We start from the raw sequence: 15,733 nt of genomic DNA, 5'->3' as shown, positions 1-15,733 counted from the left end.
CCAACTTTTCCCCAAATATTGCGACGGCGACGCAGTCGCTTTCAACAGCATGGTTCTTCAAGATCTTGGACGGCGCATCAATGCCGCCGTGTCAGACCTGACGCGCGCACCAAATCTCGATGAGAAGGCAAGTCCGACGATCCAACACATCCGCTTCCTTTTCCCTTGCACCATAGTGAGAATCCCCATATCAACTGGCGACTAACACAATACCATCTGACCACAGGCTTTCGATGGCATGCTCAAAGAGATTTGCGCCGCGCTTCTCGAAGCCGACGTCAACGTGCGCCTCGTCGGCCAGCTGCGCAAGTCGATAAAATCAACCGTCAACTTCAAAGAGCTCCCGCCCGCCGTCAACAAGAAGCGCCTGATTCAAAAGGCAGTCTTTGACGAGCTCGTCAGCCTCGTCGACCCCCACGCCGAGCCCTTCAAGCCGAAGAAGGGCAAGTCCAACGTCATCATGTTTGTCGGTCTGCAGGGTGCCGGAAAGACGACAACATGTACGAAGCTGGCGAGGCACTACCAGAGTAGGGGTTTCAAGGCCTGTCTGGTGTGTGCCGACACCTTCCGAGCCGGTGCATTCGACCAGTTGAAGCAGAACGCGACCAAGGCCAAGATACCATACTACGGTTCCCTGACCGAGACGGATCCGGCGGTCGTGGCGAGGGAGGGTGTGGACAAGTTCAAGAAGGAGCGGTTCGAGGTCATTATCGTCGATACTTCGGGAAGGCATAGGCAAGAGTCGGCGCTGTTTCAGGAGATGATGGATATCCAGAAGGCGGTCAAGCCGGACGAAACGATCATGGTCTTGGACGCGAGCATCGGACAGCAAGCCGAGGCGCAGGCAAAGGCATTCAAGGAGGCGGCTGATTTCGGAGCCATCATAATCACAAAGACGGACGGCCACGCAAGTGGTGGTGGTGCGATATCGGCGGTTGCGGCAACACACACACCTATAGTATTCATCGGTACGGGTGAGCACATGCTGGATCTGGAGCGTTTTGCGCCGCAGCAGTTCATCTCCAAGTTGCTGGGCATGGGAGATATGGCAGGGCTTGTGGAGCACGTGCAATCTCTCAAACTGGACCAAAAGGACACGATAAAACACATCACCGAAGGTATATTCACAATAAGGGACCTGCGCGACCAACTTCAAAACATAATGAAGATGGGCCCATTGTCCAAGATGGCAGGCATGATTCCCGGCATGAGCAACATGATGCAGGGAATGGATGACGAGGAGGGAACCGGCAAGCTGAAGCGCATGATCTACATATGCGATTCTATGACGGACAAGGAGCTCGACAGCGACGGCAAGATCTTCACGGAGCAGCCAACGCGGATGACGAGGGTAGCGCGCGGGTCAGGAACTCACGTGCGCGAAGTCGAGGATCTGCTAACGCAGCAAAGGATGATGGCCGGTATGGCCAAGAAGATGGGAGGCAACATGAAGAACATGCAAAGGGCACAGCAGGCCATGGGCGGCGGCAACAAGCAGCAGCAACTCGCGGCCATACAGAAGAGGTTACAGAGCATGGGTGGTGCCGGCGGTGCCGGCGGCATGCCGGACATGGGAAGCCTGATGAAGATGCTTGGCGGTGCCGGTGGTGGCATGCCCGGTGGCATGGACATGGCGGCCATGATGAAGCAAATGGGCGGAATGATGGGAGGTGGCCAAGGCCGTGGCAGGAGGTGAAATCCTTTGCAGCCTTTGTTTCGAGTTCAATTTCTGAATCCGTTGGCCTTCTCAAAAATCGGGATGGTTACTTTGACATCAGTTTGAGTTTGAAGTGATGATAGGAATATTGATTGGGAGTATGCATGGCGTTGGAGTTCAGGGAACATGGGCATCGAGGTAGCAAGTTGAGATGCCGCGACCCCTCAGAGCCTAGCCTGTGCTACTTTAGTTGAGCACCAGGTTGAAGGATTTCATTGAGCTGCTTGGCGTGAGAGGCTTGAAGGTACAGTGCTTATTGGGCAATCTGGGGCTTGGTTACCTCGTGCCCCTCGGCAAACAATCGCCAACAAAAAGCCAAAGGCTCAACCTCTTACAGGGTAATCGACATGTTCGTCTTGTCTTTTAAAATTGGGAAAGAAGAACGACTTCGACTCGGATTTGTTTAGACTACGAAAGTAAGAACACGCCATTTAAAAAAATGATAACCACAGTTTTGTATGTTTTATTGCTGTTGCAGGCAGCCGCGCAGGGTGAAGGAGTCCCTCTGAACGTCACCGCTCTCTCATCGCGCGATGGCATCTCAGTGATACAATGCTGGCAACTCGCTGCGATTCCCGAAGAAGCCCGCTCAGCCATGAACTACGACTTGGGCGACATGGAAAAGGCATCATGGTCCATCATCCAGCCGCGTACAACTGTTGGCGAGGCTTGGGCTCCTAGAGTTCAGTAGGTTTCTGCTGCACTGGACTATCTATCGTTTAGGCAGCTTGCCCCGTTCTGCCGATTTAACAAAATGTGTTCTTATGTGCTAGACTTACAATGGTCCTCAACGGCCTGATACGCATCACATCGCCAGCCCCAGTTCCCAACGCGTCGTCATCCAGCCCGCGTCCGGTGGCAGGCTCGATGGCGGGCGGCGCACCGGAGGCGACGCAAACGGCTTACATGGTGCCTGGCACGGTGGTGTCTTCTATGGTCATTGCAGCGGATATCAAGGCTGTGAGCAAAATCAGAGGGCATTTCACCGAGTTTCCGAGTGATGAACCGACGGTGTTGGTGCAAATCCCATTCAAAGGGGACAGGGCTCCGGAGCACAAGGTTCTCTATGATGGGCAATGTCGCTCTGTGTGAGGGTTGATGGTATGTGGCATGTGGGGATGGGTATTTTTGAATTTATTGAGGAGTCTTTATCAGCTTGTAATTACGATTAATGTCAAGATGATCCACTCTTATTATCGAAAAGAGGAATAGACATTCAAGAGTCTCCTCGGTGTGACCCAACATATCCGTGGATGGTGATACGAGTTGGTATCACGGCGGGGAGACCATGACTTGAACTTTTTTTTTTTTTTTTTTTTTTGTGAGCGACCTCGGAGAGAGTCCGAACATCGATCGGAAGCGGCGGGCGATCAAGAAGGAAGCACAATAAAAACCAGTCCATTCCTCAACTTTCTCTCAGTGTTGTCGGGTTACACTTGCCACTTCAGAGGGTCTCCAGTGGATAAAATCCTAACCGGCAGGCAATTCCAGTGGGGCTCTTTACTTTCCGGCAGGCAGTTTGAATGCCTAGCGGAACCGACGATTCCTCACGTTGCACAATATTTTTCAACCTCCACCGTCTCTCGTTGCCTTAAACTTTTCCCAACCAGTGTGAGAAGCCCAGAAAGAAGCTTGGCTACGAGGCTTATATCAATGTCGCCCCAAGCTCACTCCCCGGCGGTGGACGAGTCCACTCCTCTCCTCAATCCTGACTCTTATCGAGGAACCCCAACGAAGCAGAGTTGGTCAATATGGAGTCCCACCAACCGTGTCCTCGTGGCTGGTTTCCTCATCACTCTTTCTTTCTCGTATACTCAAGTCCCGTGCGTCCTCCAGTCTATTTGAATAAATAAAGATTAGACTATTTTCCTCTCTTACTCCTCTTTTTTTATTCTTTTCTTAGCTCCTTTTCACATTGAAGGATACACAGCCTCAGCCCACCTTTCTTCCACTTAACCCAAGTCAGCTCGGCAGCTAACGAACAAACGCACAAAATGGCGGTTCTGGACGACACAGGATAGTGTACATCTTCCGTCAGATGGTCTGCGATGTGTACTATGACGATGAGCACCATTCTCCACTCCAGGGTAGCAACGGAAGAGACCGGTGCGACCGCAATGAGATCGCATCGCGCACCGCTGCCCAGCTGGCCATCCTAGCGGTGAGCACGACCCTATGCGGAACCTGCAACCTTTTCATCTCGGCATGGCAGGCCAAGACTATGGGGCCAAGAGCCGCTCTTATGATCCAGGTCTTCATTCCTGGCATTCGGGTGGCTGCCCAGATCGTGGGTGTACTCCTCGGTGGGCAGAAGGGCATTATTACTTTCCAAGCCACGCAAATCATCACCACCTTTGGGGGCCCGGCAGGTTATATGTAAGTATCTAAAATCTCGACATCTCGAAAGCATGCTCAAATGTGTCATTTTTCTTCTGTGGTAGCTGACCATGGCGAACCAGACTTCTTGTGAATTCCATTGCTAGCGAGTTGGTCGATTCCAAGCAACGCACAGCCGTCTTTGGTAAATTGCAAGGCTGTATTATGCTTGGCCAAGCAATCGGCTTTCTAGGTAGGCTTTTCGGCTCGGATTGGCACTCTTATGAATATTTGTCTGACACAAATCATATTTTGGGCCTGTTTTAGCCGGTGGAATGCTTGGCGATTCATTTGGCATCAGGCGGCCTTTCGAGACGGCATTTGTGTGCTTCCTCATAGCCACGATTTATGTTCGCCTTGCTATTCCGTATCTACCACCAAGCGCCGATGTAGCGGGCAAAAATTCCCCAAAGGGTATAAAAGGCTTCTTCGCGCCGCTCAAAGTATTGAAACCACAAAAATTACGCCTTGCAAACGGCCAGGTCAAGAAACACTACGGCATGTTTTTCTTGTGCTGTGGCGTTTTTATGGGTGTGGTAAGCCTCGTCTTCAATTAGATGGTACTTTTTCGATGACCCAGTGGAACTATGTATTGACATTTAAACTGCATACAGCTGGCTACTGGTTATGTCACAATGCTTGTGCAACTATACGCCTCTAATGCATTCGGCTTCACTCAAGCCGACAACGGTCGATTAGTATCTGGAAATGCACTCATGAGAGCTGGCTTCCTAACCTTCATGTTCCCCAAAATCATCGAATGGGGTAGGAAATGGTTCATCCAGGCCTCACCTACTCAGCCATCAGAGGTCGAGGACCCGCCTCTTGAGATGCCGACAGAGCCGAGACTGTTTAATGCACCAACAGGGGTTCAAGGACATGATCAGTCGCCAGAACCCATGGCTCCTGCGCCTGTCCAAGAAACGGCTGGACGCGGGTTTGACCTCTATTTCCTTCGCTGGAGCTTGCTTGTCGACGCCGCTGTCACATCGGTTTCAGCGTATGCGACGGAGGGTTGGCACATGTACATTGGTAAGAGAATCCAGTACATCATCTTACAGATCGTCTTGCTGACAGTAACAACTTGGCCAATAGCGGCTTTTCTGCTACCATTTGCGTCCGGAACCGCGCCCGCTGCCAAAGGTGTCATCACGGAAATGTGCCCGCCTTCTCAACGTACAGATGCTCTCGGAGCCATCACACTTGTCGAGAACATCGCGACCCTTTCAACTCTCAGTGTTTTCGGCTTTGTGTTCTCCACTCTATCAGAGATTGGTCAGGCACATCTCACCTTTTTCCTCAATGCGGTACGTGCACTCAAAGATATGATCGTATCTATTGCCTGATCTGAACTCTGACAGTTTTTTATTTTTCAGGCCGTCGCCGTTCTCGCAATGATTGTACTACTTTTCTCTCATTTTCCTCCGGCGAATAGCGATCTTGTCCAAGATGAAGTGGACGATGTCATTGGGTGCGACTGAGGACGGACAATGCTGTGCGACGCGAACACAAAATGAGGCTTGACAGCATTGGTAGAGCTGCTTACGTACAACTAGTTTCGTAAGGTTCGTATTGTGAAGACTATTGGTTTACTTTTAGACTCAGCTAGCTCCATAAATCGATACCCCCCTGGCTCAGACCTGGGCTGATCCATTACCATCCTCGAACCGCCAGCTTCTCCGACTGCTGCATGCTATCGCAGTTTATCCCGACCATGGCCTCTCCCAGCCCGGTGCTATACTCGGCAAGCATCTTAGCGTCACGGAAGTGTGTGGTGGCCTGCACTATGGCCTTTGCGCGCTTGGCAGGGTCACCCGACTTGAAGATTCCGCTACCGACGAAAACACCATCACAGCCGAGCTGCATCATCAGCGCTGCGTCGGCCGGCGTGGCGATTCCACCGGCCGCAAAGTTCACTACCGGGAGGCGTCCCAGGTCAACAGTTTGCTTCAACAGCGCAGGGTCGCACTCAAGCTCTCGCGCAATGGCCCGCAGCGCGGGCATGCCACCCTCGTTTAGCGCAGCCTTTGCCCTTGCAATATCGGCCTTGAGAGTGCGCATGTGGGTCACGGCCTGGACGACGTCTCCCGTGCCAGCCTCTCCCTTGGTGCGGATCATGGCCGCGCCCTCGGCGATCCTCCTTAGCGCCTCGCCGAGGTTTCGGCAGCCGCACACAAAGGGGACAGCGAAGTCGGACTTCTCAATATGGTATTTCTCATCTGCGGGTGTCAGGACCTCGCTCTCGTCAACGTAGTCGACCTCGAGCGACTCTAGTATCTGGGCTTCGACAAAGTGACCGATACGCGCCTTGGCCATGACGGGGATGGTAACGGCGGCCTTGATCTCGCGGATCATGGCCGGGTCGGACATGCGGGCGACGCCGCCATCGCGGCGGATATCGGCAGGCACACGCTCGAGGGCCATGACAGCGCAGGCTCCAGCCTCCTCGGCGATGCGGGCTTGCTCGGCGTTGGTCACATCCATGATGACACCGCCCTTGAGCATCTGTGCTAGACCGGCCTTGACGGCGAAGCTGGGGATGTTGGAAGTGCCATTGCTGCCATTGGTGGCGGGTGCGGGGTGGCCGTTGCCGTTCGTGGAAGTTGTTGAGGCCATGTTTGATATGCGAATGAGGTATGTGAACTGACAAATATTTCAGTATCTTTTGGTTGGTCTACAACTCTGACAGGAATGTCTGTTTGCTACAGAGCAAAGTGAGAATGGAAAGAAAATAAAAAAGCAGAAAAATGAGACGCTCGCAGTCGATTATAATTGCGGCAAAGACTTCTTGGGAAACTAAAGAGTCAGAGGCAGAAAAAAATATCATCCCGCCAGGATCAATGAACCCTGCATCGATCGTGGCTGCCGGGGCCCCGCTCTAAGTATACGGCAGAAAATGCACCTACCTGAGCGTATCACAATAAAGTAAGTCGAGGCATCCTGCCCGAGTTATACGCTGTGGGGTCATGGAATTGTTCCCAGCCGCTTTGGTAGCTTACCAGCTTACCTTGTACTGAGGGGAAATTTTGCTAGGGAAGAAAAAAAAAAGTCTAAAATCCAACGCGGGACGAAGTGGCGGAAATGGGTGCCCATGATCGGACGCATCAGGGATTGGTGTGTTAGGCCACTTGGCTTGGGAAATCAGGGCCCCCGATTCCCGCCAGTCGGCGTCTGCTTTCATGTCAATCAATGAAACGGAGGAGTCATATCGATTCCTATGCAGAGAGAAATATTTTCTCGATCGAGGAAGGGTCTAGAATCAAATTTTCTTTTTCCGGGTGCTAGCCCACCAACCAGAAACGGCGGCTCGGCATTCTTACGCATGACGGTTGACGAATTTTCTTAGGGAAAAAATACCCTTACGGAATACGGCCGTCGGAATACGGGATATGTGCCCGTCATATACAGTTACACACCGTACGGTGAGGAACATTCTTTGTCTAAGGCCCAGCGCCGGTCTCGCACCTACAAGGAGGATACCGAAGCAGGATTTCTAATCACGACTCGTAACATTCATTACCCGACTTTTGGTGTCTACATGGCACGGGTCTGGTTGTGCACGATCAAAATCGCTCAGCCGCCTCTCAATGGCGGGGTGATATGCTTGATGATTGGAGTGCAGCATCTTGTACTTGCTCTATTCCATGTGGCTGCAGGTGGCTGCTTGGCGTTTTTATTTTCTTCTTCTGCAACCCATTGCTGCGGAGATGTATCCTGCCTCGGCCTTGATTGCTATCGCAGATCGACTTTGATGGTTTTTAGTGGCCGCACTTGCACTTGACTCATTTTATTCCTTTTGCCGGTACAAGCCGCCAAGGTCGGATTTTTTGGCCACCCTTACACCCTCTTATGCAGCATTTTCGTAGCGCATCTATCTCTTGTCATCCAAAGGGCGCTTGCATGGTCGAACAACACCTCGGCCAAGACACTCTAAGAAACCATCCTTTTTACCGGAAGGGCGTAGCGCATTTTCGCCTCTCGGCTCTTGTCTCTTTTTTGATAACATCTCCTGCCGTGCATCATCCGGGCTGTCCGGTCGCGCTCCGAGTTTACTAGCAAAGAAAGGCAATTGAATTTTTTTTTTTTTTAATTTTTAAACAAATTTTCTTTATCTGCATCGGCCACGAACCACCCCCCTGAATTTTACCCACTGGTGCCGGGGGTTTTTTTTTTCGTGCAAAATAATACCCATGACGCAAGTGAAAGTAACAGTCGGCGTCCTGGCACTACAGGGCGCGTTTGAAGAACACCTGAAGCTGCTGCAAAGGGCATCGACCTTGTTTTCAAGCCGGAATGTCGCCGCCAAGCAAGTCCCCGAATTTGAGTTTCTCGAGGTCCGGACGCCGGATCAGCTGGCCCGGTGCGACGGCCTCGTCATCCCGGGTGGTGAAAGCACCACGCTAGCGTTTGTGGCCAGGCAGACCAACCTGATGGAGCCCCTGAGGAATTTTGTCAAGTATGATTTGTCCCATTCTTTTCATTTTTCTTTCTTTCTTTGGTCCCCTTATTTTCTGTCCCCTTCTGTCTTCCCCTTTATCATTTCCACACGGAAGCTGACACAGAAAAAAAAAAAGGGTCGACCGCAAACCAACCTGGGGAACCTGCGCAGGCCTGATCCTACTCGCAGACGAAGCCACGGGTGCCAAAAAGGGCGGCCAGGAGCTGGTCGGCGGCCTGCACGTCCGCGCGCACCGCAACCACTTTGGCCGGCAGGTGCACAGCTTCCAGGCGGACCTGGACCTGCCATTCCTTGGCGAAAAGGCTGCGCCAGGAAGCGAAGGTGACGATGAATCCGCGGCGACGATGACGACGCGTCCTTTCCCTGGCGTCTTCATCAGGGCACCCGTCGTCGAGACGATCCTGTCAGACGACGCCGCCGGGGATGGTGATCGCGTCGAGGTGCTGGGGACCGTGGTGCGGGGCCAGGACCGCGACGAGAAGGACATCATTGCCGTCAGGCAGGGTAACGTGTTCGCCACGAGCTTCCACCCGGAGCTGACGGACGATGCGCGGATACATTTGTGGTGGTTGGGGCAGGTGGTTGATAGGTTGCAGGGAAGGTGACGTGTCTTGTCGGCTTGATTTGTTTTTTTTTTCTTTTTCTTTTTCTCTTTTTCTTTTCTGGGCCAAGTGTGGGAAAAATCATGATTTGCTAGTTTAAGCATCCATGAGCATAGCTTTACTTGCATATAGAGAGTACTTTTGCTGTGTTGTTTTCTGTCAGAGTAGACTATTGTCAAGTTGCTATTATGTTCATCTTATATCTTCAACATAAAGCTCTTTGGGGCATTTCTTGGTCTTTTAGATTGAATACTAGCTGTCTTCTAGCCTCGTTACTAACAGACTATATACATGTAACGTGAAACGCAGAGATTGATTCTCATGGAGCTGGTCAGGGCGTGTTGGAGGTGGATGCTCCAGGGCTCACAATGGAACCCCGATGGCGGGGGGCTGGGTATATCGTAATAAGCAGAACGTGAAAAAAATGATAAAGAGTTCTGTGCGCAGCAGTAGTGCAGCATAAATGAGGTGAAAGAGAAGGGGGGAAAAGAGAGCGTCTTTATCGTTCAGCCTTGCAAGCGTGTTCGTCTCTTCTAAGCATCCTGGTCCGCTTCTTCTCTTCTTCACCGGACACGGTAGCACTTGAAGGACTGGGCCTTGTTGGCCCAGCCGATCTCTGGATCGTCTAGGTCGCTGTAAACACCGCTGCATTGCAGACGGTCACCCCAGTCTCTGTCCTCACCAGGTCGTACGGTGCAGTTTGGATTGCTGGAGAGACGAGGGGAAAATATGGTATTAGTGACTGCAGATTTTTGCGTTGGGCCTGGTATGCCCATGAGGATTCTTTGAGAAAAAAAAAAAAAGCTTACTTGTATATTGTGCATTCTGTGACTCCTTGGTCACCAATCTGCATGGTAGACAAGCCTTCACTAGTTCCAGGTGGGAAGTCGGCGCGAATGTCGTCTGTTTGTGTTATTAGTGTGTGATCAACTCAGTAGAAGGATGAGTAGCGACTGTGATTCTCAGAGGTGGGGAGGAAGCATGGGCTCAAGCACTGAGTTTCATCAGTGATGCAGGAGATCAAAACGTACGGCAAGTGTCCCATTGAACTTCGTAACGCTTCTTGGAGCCCGTGAATGATCTCCCAGGCCAGCCCTCAAACCAGGCGTCATAGGCTGCCGCAGACCTGGTGGTGCTCTCGACGGGGGCGGCGGTCACGGTGCTTGAAAAGCCGGCAGCGGTGGCCACGATTATAGTGAATAGTTTCATTGTTGCAGTGGTGGGCTGGAGTAAAGCTGTGACTTTTTTACTGTCTGCTTATGTTATGTCGAGTGATGGCTCAGGAAGTACCAAGTCCAGGTTGGAAGATATGAAGTTTATTGACAATCTGGTTGGGAGTACAGCGAGGGTTATATAGGAAAAAAGGGGCTCTGAATAATATGCAGCGTAGTTGCTCAACTATTCACCTTGAACCACAAGAAAGACGGTCAACCCCCCATGAGGAACCCCCAACTCCAAGTGGCCCACTCACCGCTCGCAAACACAAGCCTGATCATCAAAGGAAAGTGAAAATCAAACTTGACCACAAAGGTGATGTGTAAAGCCCAACTGATTCGACATACACGTAAATCGTTGACCTTGCAGGCATGGCTTTTACTGCAGTGGATAGGTTGTTCCGTGTGATGTGACCTGGGCTGATCTTGGCTTTTTGATCTGCAGTGGCTGTAAGTGGTCGTGATACCGTCAGCTCATTGGCTACCACACGCATGGATCGCACCGGCGGCTATGTACCTTGAGCACTTACATCACGGCCCCCTCTCTTTTTTTCATCTCTGTTGCTTGGCTTTGTGATTCTCTCCCCAATGTGCAATACAGCTAGAATGTGCTTAATCACTTTCGAAATCCGCCGGTTGTTGACGGTTCCCTGGTTCCCATTTTGAGCCCCTCAAAAAGGAGTGGCCTTGGTCATTGAGGCATCAGGCCACTTCCAAGAAAGCGGGAGATATGCAATCTGACTTCATCCGGCAAAATAACCAGCATATATCTGCATCAACACATTCGAGTTCTTTTTGTATTGCAAAATGCTACTGCTTTTTTTCAGGACAAATTAATCTTCCTCGGCTTTCGCTTGTACCATCCGTCGACAGAAGGGCATGCATACACATCGCAAGACATAACCGACTAAATTACCCACCTAGGAAAAGGTCCAAGCAGGCAAGGAAGAGCCAAGTGTAACCACAGGGTCAAGCATGCAACCATCCGACCTTGGTAATGTCCACTCAGATTTCCGGAACATATCCTTTTTTTGTGAGGTGATGCAAGTGCCGAACAGAGTGGCACCCTGTTGACTAGAGACATCGCACGTCAGATTCCGTGCTGACGCATTGTTTCTTTTTCTTTGCCTTTTAACCCCCTGGATCTTGGGTTGACGAATTGAAATCGCAGGTGACATACTCTCCTCCTGTTTCAACGGAAACAAAAAATCCAGGAACCTCTTTTTAACTGGCTAGGCACACTTTGTGGAGTTGAGCTAGCTTCTACTTTAGTAGTATTATAGTTGATCACGGGATGCAGGTCGACAGCAAGTAATGGCTCACAGACAAGGATTACATCTGAACTCCTATCCCCAGAGGACTTTGGTTGGGCGATTGCTGTTGGTGGGTGAGTGATCAGGGCAATGTTGCCCAAAGCCCACTTAGGATCGAACCCCGCGTGATGTTCAATTGATTCATCACAGTGGTCACATTTGGGAATTGTGTTTTGCAGAATGGGGAAAATAATGGATTTTAATTTTAAATTGTTTCTTTTGTTTGTGTTGGGAAGACCAATCAAAGTCAAGTTCAGCTCCAAAATCGGAGAGGATTTGCAACTTTTGACAGAATAGATACACCGATCACTAACAGCAGCGCATGGAGGATCGGCGGGGCATAACCCAAAGTTCTCCAGGCAGAAATTCCCTATTTGCGAACTGGCAGACAAGGGAAGGAACCCATTCTTGTTGCTTAAGACAGCTCCACAGGAAAATCTGCAAGGAAAACAAAAGTGTTGGCCACTTCGCGTCATCCCGCCTTGGAAAAGGCCAAGGGGCCGTTTGGGGTCTGAAAGAGGGTCGGCGGCCCGCAAGCGATCACCGTTGGGGCCGCAGGCTCATCCCAAGGAACAATATAATCGTTGTCTGCAAGAGAAAATATGGATCCGCTGGTCTTTCAACAATCTCATAGCCGCCTTATGGTCCCCGTAAAGTGACACCTCGTATCTGCAGACTGCACTCGGCGTTGATGCACTGGGCCGATCGTCCGGACCGAGGTCACTCGACTTAAAATGTGGGCTTACACTTGGGTTGACATTCTCTGTTCTCAAGTACCTAGATAGTTTAGACTCCATCCAGCAGCTCATTTGTGCCCTTTGCTACAATGTACGATTCGAGCCATCTCATCGTCATCGACATGACTTCTTGCTTCAATTCAACAAAGTCACTCAGGGTCTCTGGCCATATGTCACAACTCTGCAATCCATTTGTCAGTAACTCATCAGAATCCCCGGACCAAACCTAAGTAAAGGTTCTTTCGCAACTCACATTCTCCAATACGCATGGATATTCCGGTTCTTCAAGTCCCTTCTCACGTCGACCAGGAAAACCTCAAGCTCCTCGGCGGTCCAGTTGAGAGCCCTGGTGTACAGAGCCAAGCTGAGCGCCTGAAGACCCTGCATAATGTTCTCGTGGGTGTAGAGCCCAATCTTCTTATGCTTCGGGTCCGCCGCCCAGTCGCTGATGGGCCATTTGTACGTGACCTGGTGCACGTTGCTGAAGCCCCTATCCAGGAGCAACTGCTTGTACGTGAGACCCGAGTCGAGCGAACTCCCAAGCTTTGTCGCCGCCTCGTTGAGGAGGAGCGACCACTTGTACAGCGCCCCGTCCTTGGGAAGCGTTCCGTCGTCGCAGTCCACAGGGTAGATGGGGTCTAGGAACTCAACCCAGCCGCCGGGTGACAGTTTGTTGTATACCTGGTCAATCAGCTTGGGCCAGTCAGCGATGGATGCCGAGAGCATGCGCATGTAGATGAAGTCGAAAGGCTGGCTGAATGTCCACTCCGCCTCTATATCATCGACGTAAAACGTCACATTCGGCGGTACGCTTCCGGCAAGGAAATGTGTTAGCTCCCTTCTGGACAGCGAATATTGGACCAAACAATCAGCTAGCACTGAGCCAACTTCAAGACAGCTTACAAGGAGGGTTGAATCGGGCTCAGATCAACGCCAATAACCTATCTTCTTGTTAGTCCAGGGGCTAGAGATACGTCGTGGGAACAGCGAGACCGTCATGTTCGAACCGTACCTCGGACTCCGGATGCTCATCAGCTGCAGGAATTGAATTCTGCTGTTAGCTTTCGAAAAGAAAAAAAGAAAGTTGACTCTTGTGCTCCTCCGAAGTCCCGTTCTCACTCACCAAAGTCCAAAGCCCAACATCCAGTACCACAACCAGCATCTAGCACCCTGCCAATCTGTCTGCCATCCCTGCCGGCTGGGCTGATGTACAATTGATCATCCAGGGTCAGGAAACAAAGGAAATGCTGCAGGTCTGCAGTCAACACCGAGGTCGTCAGCTACATACTCTTTCTGTTGCGGTTACAGACAGCAGGAGCAGGGAAATGGTACAGTACTCACCCAAACGCTCATTTTCTGCCTGCTCGAAAAAAAAAAGATTGTTTGTTTGTCAGCAGATGCGTTTCATAGCCGAAATGAGAAATTTGCAGCACTTGCATCGTCATTTGGCAGGACGTACGCTGATCAGGGGCAAATGTCAGCAACCATCATCAAAAACGGATCCAATGGGACACTCACACCCTGCTTTGTATGCATGGTACGTTCGCCCGTTTTCGACACGGTATTTCAAGATACTCGATGCGAGAGAAGCGCTCTCTCCGCCAAAGGAAGCCTTGCATTCAATTTAGTCAGTACGGTATGAGCTCGATTGAGACATGTCAAATCACAAAGCTGAAACAATTTTCCTTTCTGTGCAAGTTCAGTCACTCACCACGTCAAGGGCCGAATCATCATCGCGCACAACATCCTGCAAGTAAGCAACCAAGTCAGTAAAAACCTCGGTCCGACGCTGCAACATTCAACGGCCTATCGGTCTGGTTCTCTCGACAGAAAAAAAAAAAAATCCAGGCCTGCTCACATCAGCCTCAAGCACATCTCCTGGATCCGTATTGTCCTCGGCGGCCACGAGGGGCGCCGCTGCAGCAGTGCTGGTTCCCGCACCGGCGGCCGTGTCGGTCTGTCCTGTCGCAGGCGCGATTGCTTCCTGAGGAGCCGGGACATCCCTGGCTTGTCCGCTAGCGCTGGTTTGCTCAGGCACAGGGTCCGACGATGACGGCGCCGCCGCCGCCGTCGTGGGGTCTGATGCGGGGCCGGGGGTCCCCGCAGCAGCCTTTCCTTGCGGCTGCGGCTGACTAGGCGTCGTCTCTTTAGAAGTCATTTTTCAATAAAAAAAATATAGCTGGGATTCAGGGGGGTGGTTTTATTTCTTTGGCCAAAGCTTTCAAAAGGGGGGGGGGGGGGGGGGGACGTCGGCTCTGACCTATCGGAGGTTTATGGCACGCCCTACGTTAAAAAAACGTTGTCTCGTCAAGAAGCAAAAGAAGAGATGCTTCCCGTGGGCTGATACGCATTAAAAAGAAAAGAAAGGGTTCAAGGGAGGGGGGCAGGGGATATGGATCATCTATCGTCTCCTTTTTTTTCTGGCATAGTGTCCGACTCCGATGGCCCACCCCATATATATCACCCAAAAATAAAAGGGCAAGGGACCCCCTCGTTAGCTCCTTCTAATTCATCCACACGCAACAACGCAGTGCTTTCGAAGTTCTAGAGTACCTTAAGGTACTATAATATAGACTGCCAACTGTTGTACAGACTTCTTGAACAGAGCTAATGTGGGGGGTGACACAACCTATTGTTCCCTCCCTTTTGGAAAATCAGATTGGCTCTACAAACCTCAGCTCGGACAAGTAAAGTTAGTACAATGCAGTGGGAAACTAGAGGCTGATGCATAAAAAGGCATAAAAAGAAAAGATAAACAAAGAGCAGAAAAAGAGCGCACCACCCTGTTACTCCTTAGCGGTGAAAAAAAAAAAATCATACAGAAGTCAGTAGTGATTCCAGATCAAGAGCTTGTTGATAATTGGCGGGGAGTAGGAGCAGTTGTGGGCATGCAGGGCCAAGCTGCCAGTCGGCATTGGCAAAGCACAGCTTGTCGAGATCTATCGACTTTTTTGCCTGTGCTAATATTGCTACTTATGGCAAGCGAAACGAGTCAGTGACGTGTGGGGTCCATGATGGGTGGGTAAATCAGCAAATAGAGAGAGAGAGAGAAGATGGGAGTAGGTGGGGAATGAGTTTTCAACGGTCAATTCCCACTTACCGGGGCTCGCTCCGGACTTGGTCAGATGTGCATGAATATTCTGGTTCTGGTTGGACAGTTATTTTACTAAAACCAAGATGGAAGACTGCATTGGTACGTACTGCATAAGTAATGTTATCAGTAGACGCGAGCGGCGTTTGTAGATTGGACGGATATTTGGGGCTTTTGTTGGCTGGCAGCGTAATACGTAGTAGATTGACTAGGTTAAGGCAGGT

At 51.0% G+C, this 15,733-nt stretch overlaps 6 protein-coding genes across 6 annotated transcripts; 3 read left to right on the top strand and 3 right to left on the bottom strand.

The window, feature by feature from the left end:
* Positions 1 to 49: 49 nt before the first annotated feature.
* PgNI_01907 (uncharacterized protein) lies at positions 50 to 1,696 on the top strand (the record flags this gene model as incomplete). The annotated part of the gene is made up of 2 exons (XM_031121978.1): positions 50 to 175; positions 227 to 1,696. The coding sequence occupies 2 exons, from the start codon at positions 50 to 52 to the stop codon at positions 1,694 to 1,696; spliced, it is 1,596 nt and encodes a 531-aa protein (XP_030986418.1).
* Positions 1,697 to 2,156: 460 nt separating this feature from the next.
* On the top strand, positions 2,157 to 8,230 carry PgNI_01905 (uncharacterized protein; the record flags this gene model as incomplete). The annotated part of the gene is made up of 9 exons (XM_031121976.1): positions 2,157 to 2,404; positions 2,491 to 2,805; positions 3,734 to 4,093; positions 4,177 to 4,238; positions 4,361 to 4,629; positions 4,708 to 5,125; positions 5,189 to 5,400; positions 5,470 to 6,739; positions 7,003 to 8,230. 8 exons carry the CDS (start codon positions 2,157 to 2,159, stop codon positions 5,572 to 5,574), a joined length of 1,989 nt encoding a protein of 662 aa, XP_030986416.1. The 3' UTR covers positions 5,575 to 6,739; positions 7,003 to 8,230.
* Positions 5,747 to 6,709, bottom strand: PgNI_01906 (uncharacterized protein; the record flags this gene model as incomplete). Its single annotated transcript, XM_031121977.1, has 1 exon — positions 5,747 to 6,709. The coding sequence occupies one exon, from the start codon at positions 6,707 to 6,709 to the stop codon at positions 5,747 to 5,749; it is 963 nt and encodes a 320-aa protein (XP_030986419.1).
* A 53-nt stretch (positions 8,231 to 8,283) lies between the features above and the next one.
* PgNI_01904 (uncharacterized protein) lies at positions 8,284 to 9,157 on the top strand (the record flags this gene model as incomplete). Its single annotated transcript, XM_031121975.1, has 2 exons — positions 8,284 to 8,549; positions 8,668 to 9,157. The coding sequence occupies 2 exons, from the start codon at positions 8,284 to 8,286 to the stop codon at positions 9,155 to 9,157; spliced, it is 756 nt and encodes a 251-aa protein (XP_030986417.1).
* A 560-nt stretch (positions 9,158 to 9,717) lies between these two features.
* On the bottom strand, positions 9,718 to 10,363 carry PgNI_01903 (uncharacterized protein; the record flags this gene model as incomplete). The annotated part of the gene is made up of 3 exons (XM_031121974.1): positions 9,718 to 9,862; positions 9,964 to 10,057; positions 10,186 to 10,363. The coding sequence occupies 3 exons, from the start codon at positions 10,361 to 10,363 to the stop codon at positions 9,718 to 9,720; spliced, it is 417 nt and encodes a 138-aa protein (XP_030986414.1).
* Positions 10,364 to 11,623: 1,260 nt separating this feature from the next.
* On the bottom strand, positions 11,624 to 14,619 carry PgNI_01902 (uncharacterized protein). Its single transcript, XM_031121973.1, has 10 exons — positions 14,277 to 14,619; positions 14,130 to 14,165; positions 13,937 to 14,030; positions 13,852 to 13,878; positions 13,542 to 13,673; positions 13,431 to 13,453; positions 13,322 to 13,359; positions 12,672 to 13,229; positions 12,033 to 12,599; positions 11,624 to 11,755 (listed from the first exon to the last, which is right to left on the bottom strand). The coding sequence occupies exons 1-9, from the start codon at positions 14,574 to 14,576 to the stop codon at positions 12,572 to 12,574; spliced, it is 1,236 nt and encodes a 411-aa protein (XP_030986415.1). The 5' UTR covers positions 14,577 to 14,619; the 3' UTR covers positions 11,624 to 11,755; positions 12,033 to 12,571.
* Positions 14,620 to 15,733: the final 1,114 nt, after the last annotated feature.

This window comes from Pyricularia grisea (genome assembly GCF_004355905.1).
Source record: "Pyricularia grisea strain NI907 chromosome Unknown Pyricularia_grisea_NI907_Scaffold_1, whole genome shotgun sequence".
Lineage (NCBI taxonomy): Eukaryota > Fungi > Ascomycota > Sordariomycetes > Magnaporthales > Pyriculariaceae > Pyricularia > Pyricularia grisea.
The sequence above is the reverse complement of the archived record's forward strand: the minus strand, read 5'-3'. Positions and strand labels throughout refer to the sequence as shown.

What these genes read in the sequence shown, in the direction of transcription:
- PgNI_01902 (XM_031121973.1), bottom strand. Translation starts at nt 14,576, where the DNA reads ATGACTTCTAAAGAGACGACGCCTAGTCAGCCGCAGCCGCAAGGAAAG. An exon ending in ATGTTGGGCTTTGGACTTTG is followed by an intron (nt 13,454 to 13,541) that starts GTGAGTGAGAAC and finishes CAATTCCTGCAG; the next exon opens with CTGATGAGCATCCGGAGTCC. An exon ending in ATCCATGCGTATTGGAGAAT is followed by an intron (nt 12,600 to 12,671) that starts GTGAGTTGCGAA and finishes AATGGATTGCAG; the next exon opens with AGTTGTGACATATGGCCAGA.